This window comes from Girardinichthys multiradiatus, chromosome 11 (genome assembly GCF_021462225.1).
Source record: "Girardinichthys multiradiatus isolate DD_20200921_A chromosome 11, DD_fGirMul_XY1, whole genome shotgun sequence".
NCBI lineage: Eukaryota > Metazoa > Chordata > Actinopteri > Cyprinodontiformes > Goodeidae > Girardinichthys > Girardinichthys multiradiatus.
Genome location: NC_061804.1, coordinates 42,025,319 through 42,041,702, shown reverse-complemented (window position 1 = coordinate 42,041,702; position 16,384 = coordinate 42,025,319). Strand labels below are relative to the sequence as shown.

The window sequence follows — 16,384 nt, the reverse complement described above, 5'->3', positions numbered from 1 at the left end:
ATGTTGCACACAGAAAAATGGCTTCAGTTGGAATTTTAGCCATGTCTTTTTTCAGTTCGAATGGTCTGACCTGGAAGTGTTTACCTACTTTTGTTTTTGCATGTGAAGAAAGCAACATCATCATCATCAGTGTTTAATAAGACGGGGTCTGTTTAAACACAACACACCACACATGAACAGATTTCACTCACGAACATTCCGATGTCAGACAAGAAATCTGACAACTGGAGATCAACTTCAACTTGCAGTATTTGACAGTTACTCACTTTAAAAGGCAAAGCGACAAACTTATGGCAAATCATGTCTGTGGTGAATTGATGGCAATAGCAGGGATAAAAGTGACCGCAATTACACTAGTCGACATGAACTGCTATACAAAGATTCAATACTGTTTTCATATGATATCTTTAACATTTGTGGTGGAGGGCAGCTATTTTGGTCATTTAACCACTATACTTATTATAACTACTTCTACTGCGGGTACGGATTAACACAGAATAATTTCTCTCAGCAGAGACAGCTCTATCAGCTGCTGAATAGTGGTGCCGAAATGATCAGTGTTAGTCCCCTGTTTAGCTGTAAAGTGATACGTTGCTAATAGTAGTAAAAGTAAACAAGCAGTGGATTCAGACTGAATCTGACAATAGAACAGAAAATAATCAGAACCTATCAGAACCTACCCTGCTGACTGATTCACCAAAGAAAAATGAGCAGAAACATAAATTGGACAGGACTGCCTCTAAATACATTTGCATGGACCTGATTCTGGTCTAGAGAATAGAAAATGTTTTGAATGAACCAGAACTTGTTTACACTGTAAAATTGTTTTGTATGAACCACATCTATGCTTGCACTGAAAACCCCTTTTTTATCACAGAATAATCCTATATTTGTCCCTCTGTTGATGTATTAGCAGCACTAATAAACACTAAGGATAAGCAATAATAATAGTTAGCTTTTACATTTTACTTTTTGCAAGTGAACTACACCTTGTAAACAAAGTCATGTGGGTGATGATCATGGCTCCTATTGGACAGACATGACTAGGGCAGGACAGAGCACAGCCCCGGAAATTTAGGAAAACAATTGTAGACGTGCTGCGTTCAACATCTGTGTTCTGCATATTTGTGCCGTTATTACAGCTGAAATATTATTGTAAGGGTGAAGAGCAGCTCATTTAACAAAGATTTTGCTACGCTCTGTTTATAATTTTTGGAACCCACACGTGGCTTTGTTCACAGGTAATAGTTCACTTGCAAAAAGTGCAATGTGAAACCACACCAGAAGAACAAAATAAAGTCCACATTTGGTGCGGACCAAAAAACTTCACAGGTTCCGTACGAAGCACATTTATTTTGAAGTATATAAATGTGTTATTACAGGCTTGGTTTGCCTTGGGTCAGGCAACTTATATTCCTCTATTACAACAATGTGCTTATCACAGAATAAAAGCTGAGAGCATCTTTCCAGGTTTAATTTAATAATTTAATTTAATCTTTCAACTTGAGCTTTTATTTTTATTTTTTTATTTTTTTAAAACTGTAGTATATGATTTTTTTTCTCATTATTATTATTATTTTTACCTCCAACTCCATGGTTTTGAACTTCATCTTTCTTAGAAGGCTACTCTGCTCTCCCAAACTGTCCACGATAACAGTCAGTAGCACACGCAAAATTCTTATTTAAACAGGGCGGTCCAAACTGCTTTTTCACTTGTTATCCACTGTGTACACAATCATCTGCAATACGCCCAGTTATTGCACGTACAATTTTTGTTTATTTTATTTTTTTATTTAGAGCTCCTTATTTGGAATCTTTGAAGAGCAAGCCCTTAGTATTTACCAGCAGCGATCAGATCAATAGAAAGATCAGAATGAGGCATTCCTAATTAAAAGCTGAAAATATCCCAACTCCTACTGTGGAAAAACGCCTATAGGAATTGAATTGAGAGCCTGCTTTTTCTTGGTCAGCAGCTTGATTTTTTCCCATCAGCCACCCACTTCACTTCAACCGCTCATTAAGTGATCATACTGTAGGAATCATCAAAACACTGGAACACAAGCTAAGATTGTGGGAATAAAATTAATTAGGCAGCAACAGGGCTAGATGTGCCAGCTCTATTTCTACACCTAGTTATTCGTGAATATACAGTACAGACCAAAAGTTTGGACACACCTTCCCATTCAAAAAGTTTTCTTTATTTTCATGACTATGAATATTGTAGCTTCACACTGAAGGCATCAAAACTATGAATTAACACATGTGGAATTATATACTGAACAAAAAAGTGTGAAACAACTGAAAATATGTCTTATATTCTAGGTTCTTCAAAGTAACCACCTTTTGCTTTGATTACTGCACCTCCTGCACAACACAACTGATGGTCCTAACCCCATTTATAAGGCTTGAAATCCCACTTATTAAACCTGACAGGGCACACGTGAAGTGAAAACCATTTCAGGTGACTACCTCTTGAAGCTCATCAACAGAATGCCAAGAGTGTGCGGAGCAGTAATTTTGGTCTGTACTGTACAAGCTAGAGGGTGGGAGACAGGATCACCACATCACAAAGGCAAGTCCGACACTTAAAAAACTGTTAAAGGATGCACTGGCGTAAAAAGTGTTCATGTGTTGTAAGTTGTGAAAGATGAAGTGTTAATTTACCTGAGATCTGACTGAGCCTTTTACCAACTAAAGTATATGTCCAGCATCCAAACCTCTGTTAGGTGCTCCATCTATTTACCAGCATGATGGTTCAAATTAACACATCATCCAAACAATACCTGCAAACCTCTTTCCTTCCAATACACACACATTCACTGACAGCATGACTCACACTGAGGCTGTGTAACAGTCAACAGCAACAGCTGGATAAAAAATACAACTGATCATTAGTTCACAAGAAACCTGGCAGCTCATTTATGGCTCCTGCCAAAAATAAACAGAAAATGCTGGAATATCTCAGAAAGTCATGCTTATTAGAAATAATTGTGAAACTGATAGCTAATCTATTCTTATCTATTACAATCTCCATTATATCTCAAATATTTGACATTTGGTTAGTATGAAATAAACATATTTAGGACTGCTCATTGGCATGACAGAATGGCTAGTTGGAAAGAGGTTTTGAGTCACTTAAGATGTCTTATTTTTTATGTTGCTAAAGGGCAGTCACAATTAGATCTGAAATTCACTGAATAATACAGCAATATAAAACAGGTACTGATTAAAATATTCCGCCCCATGTTTGGACTCAGGTTCCTGCACTTTTTACAAATGGGCGCCTGTGTTAGTAATTCAACTGAGTCTGGATAGTGTTGGGGGATAGTCAACAAGGCTGGGCTTTCTTGTGTAACCTCGTGATGAGGTTCTGATGTACCTTACAAACTGATGTTTTCTACTTCAGGCTCTGTGTACGTTCATTTAAAAATCTGTGGTTAACTCCTACATTTCATCTTCCTTAGGCTCAAAAATCATTGACGCAACAAATCGGGCTGAGATCTCCTGGCACTGGATCTCGTTATACTAAAATACCACTTCTTGACAGAGTAACATGTGACTCATGAAGGATTCAGCTGCTTTTACTATGTGAGTTTGTATAGCAAAGGAAGTTTAAGCTAATATTAAAGACCCAGATATGAAAATGGGTGCTTTAAGTTTGACATTCTGTTGCATCTATGTTTGAGACTCTTATTTTGAAGTCATGAAGGAAGTGGTTCCTGTTGATTTGAGAAAATGAACAAATAAAGACTTTTGGCCACACCAGCCGACAACTAATGATTGAATTTCACTTGTATTGCAGCATTCTGGGTACTCAGAACAACAGAGTGACAGATCAGCAGACAGGATATGAAGGATTTGTAAACCCAGTAAGGCTAGCCCAACAATGCAAACAATGGCATCTGACTGACTAAGCTTTAACTGGATAAAGAGACATTGAGATTGAAAGCAGCTCCAGCGCTGCTGTGCCCAGAAACCTTTTGATTTGTATTGAATACACTGTGCTTTGTTGTTGAAATGTGAATGCAGAGCATCTAATAGACACCGGATGTCTACCAAACTGCTCCTGACCGAGCAGAAACTAACATTCAGTGATGAAACAGAGCTGGGTTGATCTCTGGATCAGAACTTTTTCTCTTCCTGTGTGTCTTACTAGCTGTGTTAGCTTTACTTTTGGTTTTACACTCCTAGTTATAATTAAAGTTGCAGAAAAAATATAATTAAAACGAACAGATTCTGACACTTTTTTAACCAAAATAGCCAAATGGATTGATGAAGAGGAGGAAGAGGTGCGAAGAAAAAAAAAACCTGTTGCTCCAACTATGAGAGGAATGCTCCAGAAATGTGTTAGTTTGTCAAATGAGTAGACGACATCAGCCTACTGTCTAGATTATAATTTAAAACTCTTAACTTTAAACCCATCACAGCAGTGACTATGCCTAGTATATATTTGTTCCTTAAGTTGGGGACTGTTGTTACCCTTCATCCTACTGGGTCTTGGATATGTGTTTTGGACTCTGTCTCTGCTATGGACTGATTTTCATGTAAACGTCTAGTAATATCTATATTTCTTTCCGTCAGCTCGGATGTTTGGTGTGTGCTGCTGCCTTCAACACATAGTAAGGGCGTTCGACTGGGCCGACAGTGGACAGAAGCAGACAGACAGAATGTGGCTGGAAAACAAAAAGCTCAAAAACATCGAATTAGGAGCTTTATTAGGACGTGTTTACAGTGAACTGGAACTATATTATGTACGGCTGCAACTAACGATTAATTTGCTAATCGATTAATCTGTCAACTATTTTCTCGATCAATCGATGAATAATCGGATAGCAAAAGGAGCTTAATAGGGGATTTTTAACAGAATTTGAACCAGGTGAAGCTAGAACTATGCCACTTGAGGAATTCTGGATAGAGCATATTTACAGACAAAGGTTTTTCATCTAAAATACAAAATGGAAATGTATATATTTGTTGAACAATTTTGGCCTAATTAATGCTCTGAGTGAGTTGTCCTTTCAGTAAATAGCATGTTTTAGAGTCTGTGTACTGCAGTTAACAATTATTTGATTACTAAATTAGTTGACAATTATTTCAATAATCGATTATTCACTAATAATCCCATTAATTGTTTTAGCCCTAATATGCTATGACAGATGGACAAAGGATTAAAATGAACTTCATCTTCATTTTAAACAGACTTCATGTATTCATGTTGAATACAAACACAATGCAATGAAGCAGTTTGTGAGAGGTGCCTTGCTGAAGTGCTAATGTGTTGCCATAGATACAAGATGATTTACATTAACAGTGCTCACACCCCAAAATCACAGTTCCAAAACGAAAGGCAATATGGTTGATCTGTTTGCCTCTAAATCACAAGCAAACTGTGCCAGAGTCAGCAAAATCCAGCACATTCTTTACATTCAGTCACTGTCAGCTTCAGAATGGACAAGAGACTGTTGTCTCATTTCATCATAAAACAGAACTTACAGCCATGGTCAGAAAAGATGTATTTGGCGTTTCTAGCCTCGAGTGCAGAAAACCAAAGCAAACATTCTACCATGTAGGTATTTATAGAGATTAGGCCAAAATAGAAAATTGTATAAAAAATGAAGACCATTTCAAAAACCCTGGTTAAATACCTAGAATTAAATGATATCTCCTTTGTTTTTGCCAGGACTGTAATCAAGCCATAACAGGACCTGATTATACAGGTTAAATCTAAAAGGGTCACAGGGGATTTGGACTAATAAGTAAATGCATTAATCTGAACTGTGGTCTAATACCAAAGATAGGACCAGGATCCAGATTAAGGCATTTTTCTTACTGACTAATATCAGGATCAGTGAGTCCACCATTAGTTGGATGTTTGGTTCACAACAGCATGCTTCTGGTAACATTTAGAGTGACAGTGAAAGATGGGAGATGACACCCTAAATGCCATGAGTTTGAGATTATATTACACAAACAAGAAGCCAATAATAATCCAAGTTATCTTAGCAGAAGCAAAAAACATGGTTAAAAAATGAATACTTTGTGTTGTAGTGAACATTTTTGTTTTAAAGTGGGATCAGACCCTAAAACAACTTTTTTTGCAGATAAAACATATATGTATAAATTGGGCCTTAGGGGTGCTATCTTTTGTTACTGTGCAAGTTTTTACATTTTAATGTAGATTTGTTTAATTCTGCAGTAGTGGTCCTAGAACCACCTTAGTGTTATTGCAGTTGAATTTTCCTATTGGTTCAAACGGTACAGACACACGTCACCTTAGTGTGTCAGGAGTTGGAGCTGCCAGCATTGATCATAGCATTTTATGCTTTATACCTTCGATCATGTGCTTTATTTGAGATAATATTAATCTACTGCTTTGAACGTTAGCCCATGTTAGCACCACTCAGAAACTACCCATTCTGTCCTCGACAGCGGCAGCTTCGGGCATCGCAGAGTCAGCTCCTCGAGCCAGCGGCTAGAACTGGTAAGGCTCAGACCTGCTGGGCTCATAAAGCCTTATTTAACTTCGGGAGACCAGGGGGGTGAAAAATCCTCCACCCTGAAAGATCCGTTGTGAAACTACCAGCTCTAGTCACGCTCAATATGTCATATGTAGCTGCCACTTTCCCTCGTCTTCCTGACCACACTCCCGCTTAACCCCCTCTGCTCACCCCACACCTGGCTGTGCCCCCCTCAGTGTCTCTTGGCACTGCCCACTTTGGTGATGTTTTCCAAAAGTCCTCTGGGGGCAGGGTTACACTGTTGCATCTGGTTTTGTTAGACTTTAAGATTAATTTTAATTAAGGCTGCACAAAATCATTGCTAGGGCTGCAAATGGCCTCCAGGTTGCACTTTGGACAATGGTCCATATGCAGAAATGAATGTACTTTCAACAAACTAGCTTTGTAACCTAAGTAAGATCTACTGTCAGTGCTCAACATTGTTGAAGACCACTGGAGAATAATGCTCCAAAAAAAAACAGACGTATATTTCATTCATTAAGACAAAATAAGAAGACAGAATAAATAATAAGCACCACTTTCTTTTTCTTTTCTGATAATATATCATAAGTTATTTCAATACACCTTTTATGGACAGCATGTAATAAGGGCACAGTGTGGTACATTTTGACTTTGAGTCAATCATTTAAAGGTATTAATTGTCTTACATTTCACAGCTTACCGTCACAAACATCTTTGTGCTTACTCATTTGGAAATGTGTTGATGTGTTTTTCTCTAGGTCTTTTTGTGAGTAAATATTGTTCCTCTCTTTCTCTGCCATTTCTGCGCCTGCTGTGTTTACAGCTGAAGCAAGAATAACAAGGACCTGATGCAAAGAGAGCACAAACTGCTGGACTTGATGGGTGTGTTTGGATCAGCATGCATGTAGTGCTTTGTAAAACTGGTCCATGCATAAGATGGGCCAACTATGGAGCGAATAGCACAGCTTCATGATTTTTTTTATAAAAGCTGCAACATTCCCACATCAGCTTGATGATCTGTTTGCACATAATCACATAAAGAGTAGCTAAAACAGATGTTGCGAGTCACTGTCTAAAGTGAGTGATTTATGCACGATTCCTTCCAAATCTGAGTCACACTCAAGCAAGAACAGTAAGTGTTTTAAAAGGAATTGCTCTGTTCATTTCTCCAGACGTTGGTGCCTGATGTAAGTCACGCATGTGCAAGATGTTGTATACAGGTACACCTAAATAAATGTGAGTATCATGGAAAAGTTTGATATTTTTTTGTTCCTTTATTTCATAAAGTGAAACTCAAATATAGATTTCTTACTCTAGAGTCAAATATTTCAAGCCTTTATTTCTTGTAATTTTGATGATTATGGCTAAGAGATAATGAAAACCCTAAAATCAGTGTCTCGGAAAATTTGAATATTGTGAAAAAGTTAACTATAAAGTTCTCTACTGGAAATTCATGGTGTTATACTCTAATCAGCTAATGAACTGAAAATGTACCTGCAAATCTGACATACCACCCACTTACATTTTGCTGTCCTGTCAACGAAAACTCACACGTCTTGTCATGTTTTACTCATTAAAGAGTCGCATTTAGCTTGTCATCTTCTCATTATGGTCATGTAATAAAGAGGCATCAACAAAATAATTTCGTAATCACCATTGTTGACGTAAACAACAGTGAAGATGACCTGAAGGTCTCTAATAAAGCAATCTGGGCTTCCATTACACCTCAGCAGAACCACAGGCTGATCTCCATCACGCCACGCTGCATTGATGCCGTAACTCATGTAAAGTATTGAGTGCCTAGAAACTAACACACTTTTCAGAAGCCTGATATTTTTGTTCAAAATATACTTTTTTTTCGATCTGATGTAATAATTTAATTTTCTGAGACACTGAATTTGGCTTTTCATTACCTGTTAGCCATAATCATCAAGATTACAAGAAATGTATGCTTGAAATATTTCACTGTATGTGTAATGAATATATATGATATATGAGTTTCACTTTCTGAAATGATTGACAAAAAATGTACTTTTTCAGGATATTGTCATTTTTTTGTTGCCCTGTATCTGTAGTTTTTCTCATGATAGCTGCAGTGTTCAGTAATGCTTAAAGTTCAAGGATTTTCTTCTCAAAGAATTCATTATTATCAGTTTGAAATTCGAATAAAACCCAAACACCTGTGGCAAACTCAATATGACTTGATACGGTTCTTAAAGATCTTTATGTATTTTATGAAACACAAGTAAAATGAATCCACTAACCCAACTACAGTGACTACGCTTTCATACGGAACTTGACATTATATGAACATTAAAATGACTTTATATTAAATACAGATCTGAGTTTGTTTGGCCTACGATTTAATGGCAAAACATAGTCGGGCATAGCCTACTTGACTCCACGGACATATGCAGGATTTTTACGACCGTGTACACGGTTTCACACAATAAACAGCTCGGCGGGAAAAAGACTCCACATCGAACTATATACTGTTATATGTGACACACTGCTTGGAGCAGCTGGTCACGAGTACGCAAGTGACAGCATAACATACTTAACATACTTGGGGTGGTGAACACTCACTTGCTCATGCAAGTTCAGCGTGTTTGAAACCTTGGCTGGCACCAGTAAACATCTGCACAAGCGGCACAAGGCTTTAGTTACTTCCTATGGTTTACCTCTTTCATCCGGTTTAAAGCTAAATTAATCCCAAATAGGCGACTTTGTATTTTTTATTTTTTTTGGATAATTAATTTCTACATTTTTGGGACAATTGTATTCTAAACTGGCAAATCAGTCCGTGTGTGTGGACACTGCTCTGCCCACAACAAAGTTTAAACGTCACCTGCGTGAAAATATCACCCATCGTCATTTGTTGGACTGACGAACAAGGGTTGGAAAACTGTTACATATCCTCCAACCTCAGCTTACATTCAGCAAACCTAAGTGAATACTTTGTAGAACCACCGGATGTTCAAAGCTAGGCAAATTATTTCAAAACCTTTTATAACTCTGCTTTAAGCTTGTCTACAACTGGATTTCTACTGAGATTAGATTATTATTAAAATGGCAGTTGGATGAACTGTTTAAAGTAAACATGGCTGAATATAAATACACAATATACATGTTTTCCTTTTGCTAATTTTAATTTCTAAAAAAAAATGTAAAATAATTTTCATTTACTTCACAACTCATTTGAACTCTGTGTTGATCTATCACATAAAATTTCAATAAAATACACTAAAGTCTGTAGTTGTAACACAGTATGAATACTATACAAGGTCTTCTCAACTAGCATATTGGGATTTAACCAAAATTAAAGCAATATTTTTTCCCCCTATGGTGTTGATGAACATTTTTATATGCAAACATGCTAAAGTTCCTCCCTGCCAAACTGTAACAGTTTCAGCTTTTGACTCAAATATTAGAAAGATGGGTAAAACCCCTATCTCTATTTTGAAACAGTTTGGTTTTAAGGGTTCTGACAGGAGGGAAAACCTTTTTCAGATTTTGTTCTTTCCATTCACCTCATTTTGATGACAACAGTGACTAAAAAGGGTCAAGAGTTTGTTTGACATTTGCTGTCATCCAGCATCCCACTCGCATTCCCACCCATGCTGTGGCATATGTATTTATCTAGTGACTGTGCGGCATTTATCACACAGCTTAGTCATAATTAGTGCAACTTAGACACATAGCGTGTTATTTGGCATATGTTCAGATCTGGTTGGAGACACACTGCTCCCTGAGGGGATGGTTGAATATGGACATGTGTGCCTGTAAAGCTCTCTGAGGAGCGCACCCTGAGCTTCCATTAACACAACCCACCATGTTCCCTTCCCTGAGTCGCCTCCCCATACCGAGAGAGGCCACTCAAAACCTATAGAGGAGCGAGTTCATGCAAGTGTACGCATGGTAAGGCTTGGTGAGGAGCTGGTGCAGACAGGAAGGAACAAAAAGAGTGAATGAGGGATGGATATCACAAAGAAGGAGAGAAAGTCTGATTCGGGTTTGGGTTAACAGACAAGCTGAGTGTCAGCTGCCAACTTAGACGGCAGTTGGCATCTATACGTGTCTGTGTACACATGAGTGCACAAACATTTAATGAAGCACAACACAAGGACCAAATGGACTAACTCAATACATGTCAAGCCACAATCTTCACACTGCCTTGGAGAATAGAAAAGCTTTTCAATTTTTCAAAACAAGCTTTAGGCAAGAACTGATACAACCTCTGTGTTGAGTAACATAGTGTCAGCAATAGGAAATATACCTGTAGACCTGTGAGATTCAGTGTCAACAGATTCTCATAGCGGGATGAAACAGCTGTTGCCATTATCTAATCAGTGATGTGAAAGAATAGATGCTGTCCTACTTTTCTCCGTCTATCTAAAGGTGAGTAGTTAAGAGTTAAGATATTTTGGGGCATTTTTCAAAGCTTTTGATGCTTTTCCTTCAGTCAGTCCGTCATCATGTGATCAAAGTTCAAATCTACACAACATACATGGAATCGATGATGTCTAATATAACTACGACTAACATAGATGCCAAGCTGGCTGTTACAATGATCCTCTAATCAACACAGTCAAATTACTCATACAGACTGTTAGGAATAACCTTTCTTAATATTACTTATAGATGAGTTTTTACACACACCATAATGATAAAGTATAAATTCTAATGTTTTCACTTTTGTTAGGATATGGATAAGCAACCTCACTGATGTACATTACAAGGACAAATGACCTACGGTTTCCCATAAGGTTTAGTACATTGGGTTTGATTGTGGAACAGTCTGTAACCGGGTTGATTAGAATACTGCAGAAGCACTTAGATTAAGGACTGGACACCTGCTATTACACAGCCTATCAGACACCAGAATGGTGACACATAGTCTACTAATAAACACTGATGAAGTGTACATCTCTTGCACGGGAGTACCAGATATAAAACTACGTGTGACCTTCTTTAGGGGCTGCTCCGTCTCTTTGATCTCCGAGATATTCCAGGATGGGAGTGCTGATCTCTGTAACCATTCCTCTGCCTTATTTAGAATAAAATGTTAAAAGTTTAGTTCTGTTTGAGAGTCGTTCCTTTATGAGAAAGTTTTATAAACAGTGGGGTCACTTCTGGGGAAAAAGATCCGGAGGACCTCTGAGGCGTCTACATTCTCCTTTCAATTAGCCATGACTAAGATTCAGTCTTTTGGAGTCATTTCTAAACATCTGCAGTTTCCCAGATTATGGCATTAAATAACGGCACATAAGTATTTGAAATTAACTGTACACATCACAGCTGTCAGGCAAAAACCTCACAAGTTCATTTAAACTCATTTTAATTTTCTTATGAAAATCTTTTCCACTGATCATCCTTCACATCTATCTGTGATTTCTTTGATAACTTACTTTTGAACAGTGAGATATAATCTGTGAAACATGGTGGAGGCTCTACAGTCCAGCGCAGTTCCCAAACTGACCACAGAAAACACCATCACATTTTGATGCTCCATGCACCACATGGAAGGAGTCTGTCAGTCTTTCAACCTAATGATTAATCTGTAAAATAATCCTAAACATACCAGCTGAAAACAACAGCTCATAAAATACTTTCAGCAAGGGATGCAAGATATTAGGAAAACACAAAATTTCAATATAATGTGAAATGACTATAGCTATTTCGATTAATCTACAATTTCATCACTAGTCTCTTTTTTTCATTGTTGTGATGACCCAACAACTCTCCCCGAGCATTCTGATCTTGGTCACTAAGATATATAGAAACTGTGGGCATGAAGGATAGTCAGAGTTCATCTAAGCTCCCAAATATATTATTAGAGAGCAGAGCTTTACGCCTGAAATATAGAAGCCTATCAAAAAATTCCATCCAAGTATACCTCTGCAATTACAAATATTTCTCAATATTAATAAGGGTTGGGCTGAAGGTGTTGAAGAGGACTAAAACAAAAAGCAGACAGCTTTCCAACATAACCTGAAATTACTGAGTTATAAATGAGAGTTTAAGAGTCTTTCTGATAGTATTTAAGGATATAACAGTGCCAATGCCAGATAACAATTACAAGCTACAATGATGCAATTTGCATAGAACAAGTTACCTTAAGTTAATTTCTTTTTCTAAAAAATGAATAAGAAAATTTAAGGCTTAAGGCGTGTTAATTATCACTGAAATGATCTACATAGTGTATTTAAACAGTTAACTCAAAGGGAGATTCCCTCATTCCCTCCAGACTTTACAACAAGCAGGACAGGGTGAGCTGTAGGTGGCTTTTCTCTCTTATGAAAACATCAGGGTAAACCCAATACGGCTGTCAAATCTCTTCAGCCTAAAATCCAGCAATTACAAATTACAGCAATGACAGCAGAGCTGCTTCAGCTGCTCACAGTCACCTCAGTGAGCAAGCGCTCCCTCTGGCGGACACAACAGGTCACGACTCACTTCGGCAGTTTTGCAGGAAGAGGTTAATCCACTCACAGCATTTAACGACATCCACACCGGCGCCCCATACTAATCCCGTTCCTCCTCACATTTGACGAAATTATGCTTAACCGGGGTGAGTTAAACTGCAGGTGGATGCTGCAGTCCACAAACGGCAAAATGTCCCGGAGCTTAAATAAAGGGAACTAAAACATCTGGGGAGGATTACGGTATATAAATTAGACTGCAAATAATTTCCATCTAAAGCCAAAAACGTCTCATTTTAAGCAGGCCTATGAATACATGAAACCCAACTCCACCCGGCGTTTAAAGTGAGAATAAGCAGGTTACTGCCGAGGTTTGTCATTGCTTATTAAATAAAACAGAACAGGTTATTTTCCCTCGTTATTTGTCTCCCGTTCCAGGTGATGAACACATAAACTTGAACACAAAACATGTTTAACAGGCAAACGACATGAGAAAAGTTGAAAAACAAGCAGTCGAGACAATGCTGTTTTTAAGGGTAAAAAAAATGCTGATTTCAAACTTAAGCACTGGACGCTGATACAGATACTGCACTTCGACTCACCTTGAGCGGCCGATCCTCGGGTGCTGAATACACTTGCTATCAAAGTGGCCACATACCAAATCATAGTACTATAACCGACCAGAAAAAAGCCTCATCATATCTCAAAGTGCCCCGTTCGGTGTATCTGTCATTGCCCAGCTGCCCAGGACAAACAGAGATGGGCCGGTATCCTTGCTTCCCCGTTAACCGAGCCCTGGACCCTTCACCATCGGCGGTTTCCCTTCTCTCTTCCCCTCTCCTCCGCTCTCCTCTCGCATCCTGAGACGGATCACCTGCGCCAATGGAACGAGAGCAGGCGGCGCCGCGAGACCGAACTAAGCCTTTCAGACACCCGCGGTCCCGCCTCCGCGCTTCTTTCATTGACGCACGTTAGAAGGCTCCAGTCGCTGATTGGTTACCTGTGCTGTCCCTTCAACAATTGGAGTGGTACGTTCACTTGACAAAAATAAAAATAGATCAGAAGTTCCCAACGTCTGTTCAAGTCACTGTTTCAAGCCTTTTCTCTCTCTTCTTGAAATTCATGTTACATAAAAAATAATATAGATATATATATTATTATTTACTATTACTATTTACTACTGAATCACAAAATTAGAACTATATTCCCGTTTTAATTGAATCCCGTTGAAATTTACGGATATCTGATCAACACCCCATCTATCATTTATGATGTTTAAAAATGTCTAGGTGAATAGTTTAAGGGCCTTTAATGAGCTTTCAATGTCTGAATTGCTTATGGAAAGATATTTCTTATAGCGTAATGAAAAGTAGGAGTTTAACATTTTTAATCACAGGACCTGAATGTAGCAGTGTAAACGGAGCCGTTTCAAGTTGGGTTGGAGTGTGAAGCCGTAGCGGAGCTGCAGCATCATCCTGCGCAATAAACTGAGAGGAATTCTTCAGTCTGTGCATCAACGCGTCACTGACTGTAATCAGATATATTTTAGAAAACTGAGACTGTCAAAAATTGTGTGACACAAAAACAAACCCAAGAAAAGTGACTACGATAATCTGTGAATTTAGTATGATTCACCACTATTGACATGCTAACTCCGTCAATAGCAGGTTAATATTCAACTGAGTCAGTCAGCCTTGCTCATAGAGCATCCATCCTCCGTCAGAGCCAAGTCTGCCTCCAGGTCTATCCTACCTCCACTGAGTAGGAGGTTCTGCTGATGGCTTCCAGTAATATGACAAATCTATTCAGGATCATTTCAGTAACGTTGTTAAAACCTCGTCAGTAACTATCCATTATTTAGCAAACAACAAATAACACTTTGGATAAAGTCTTCCTTTTAGTCAGTTTTTGGTTTTATTTCTTCCATTTTTAGTTTCTATAGTATGTCTATCTTGCTTAAATAGAAGGCTAAAAAGAAGATTTGGTTTGTAAAGATATGTAAAAATTCTTTAAAAAAATAAATACATGTTTGGATAGGTTGGAGCATAAAGAGAGAGGAATCTTTGGAACTGTGGAAGAAGTTTAATTTGATGTCTTCATTCTTGTGTTTAGATATTACTTCCCTGGCCTGGGGTTGGGTTTCCTGTGTACACAATCTTCTGTGTTAATTAGCTTACCTCCTTCAGTTTCTTTACATTCTCCCCGCCACCAGCAGTTCCCTTTTGGATCTAATTAGATCTTTTAGTTCATTGGTCATCTCCCTACCCTGCCTTGGTTTTTAAATTCTCTGGTTTTCATTGCTCACCAGTGGATCCTACTGTTGGTTTACCTGCTGCATGTCACTGTTTTCCTCGCTGCTCCATGCCTGTAACTCTGGTAAATTGTGAAATGGTAATGGACTTGTACTTGTATAGCACTTTATCAAGTCCCCAGAGACTCCAAAGTCCTTCACACTACCTTCAGTCATCCACCCATTCACACACTGACAGTGGTTAGCTACATTGCAGCCACAGCTGGCCTGGGGCAAACTGACAGAAGTGAGGCTGCCATACACAGGTGCCACTCAGCCCTCTGACCACCATCAGTAGGCAAGGCGGGTGAAGTGTCTTGCCCAAGGACGCATCGACTGAGACAGACATAGCGAGGGATTGAACCAGCAACCCACCAGTTACACACGTGGACAAAATTGTCGGTACCCCTCGGTTAATGAAAGAAAAACCCACAATGGTCACAGAAATAACTTGAATCTGACAAAGGTAATAATGAATAAAAATTCTATGAAAATGAACAAATGAAAGTCAGACATTGCTTTTCAAACAAGCTTCAACAGAATTATAGAAAAAAATAAACTCATGAAACAGGCCTGGACAAAAATCATGGTACCCCTGAAAATAATGTGACCAAAGGGAGATGTTAAATCAAGGTGTGTCCATTAATTAGCATCACAGGTGTCTACATTCCTGTAATCAGCCAGTGGGCCTATATATAGGGCTCCAGGTAGTCACTGTGCTGTTTGGTGACATGGTACCACACTCAACATGGACCAGAGGAAGCGAAGGAAAGAGTTGTCTCAGGAGATTAGAAAAAAAATGATAGACAAGCATGTTAAAGGTAAAGGTTATAAGACCATCTCCAAGCAGCTTCATGTTCCTATGATTACAGTTGCACATATTATTCAGAAATTTAAGATCCATGAGACTGTAGCCAACCTCCCTGGATGTGGCCGCAGGAGGAAAATTGATGACAGAACAAAGAGACGGATAATACGAACGGGAACAAAAGAGCCCAGAAAAACTTCTAACGAGATTAAAGGTGAACTTCAAGCTCAAGGAACATCGGTGTCAGATCGTACCATCCGACGTTGTTTGAGGCAAAGTGGACTTAATGGGAGACGACCAAGGAGACCATTGTTGAAAACAAATCATTAAAAAAACAGACTGGAATTTGCCAAACTACATGTTGACAAGCCACAAAGCTTCTGGG

The 16,384-nt window shown here is 38.5% G+C and overlaps 1 protein-coding gene across 4 annotated transcripts in view; it reads right to left on the bottom strand.

Moving 5' to 3' along the window:
- LOC124876431 (protein turtle homolog B-like) overlaps positions 1 to 13,762 on the bottom strand; it is a 211,011-nt gene extending 197,249 nt beyond the window's left edge. For all 4 annotated transcript variants that reach the window (XM_047379184.1, XM_047379185.1, XM_047379187.1 and 1 more), the window contains exon 1: positions 13,504 to 13,762. In XM_047379184.1, coding sequence (XP_047235140.1) covers positions 13,504 to 13,567 — 64 coding nt within the window. In that variant the 5' untranslated portion in view covers positions 13,568 to 13,762. The remainder of the gene's footprint in view (positions 1 to 13,503) is intronic.
- Between the last annotated feature and the right edge of the window lie 2,622 nt (positions 13,763 to 16,384).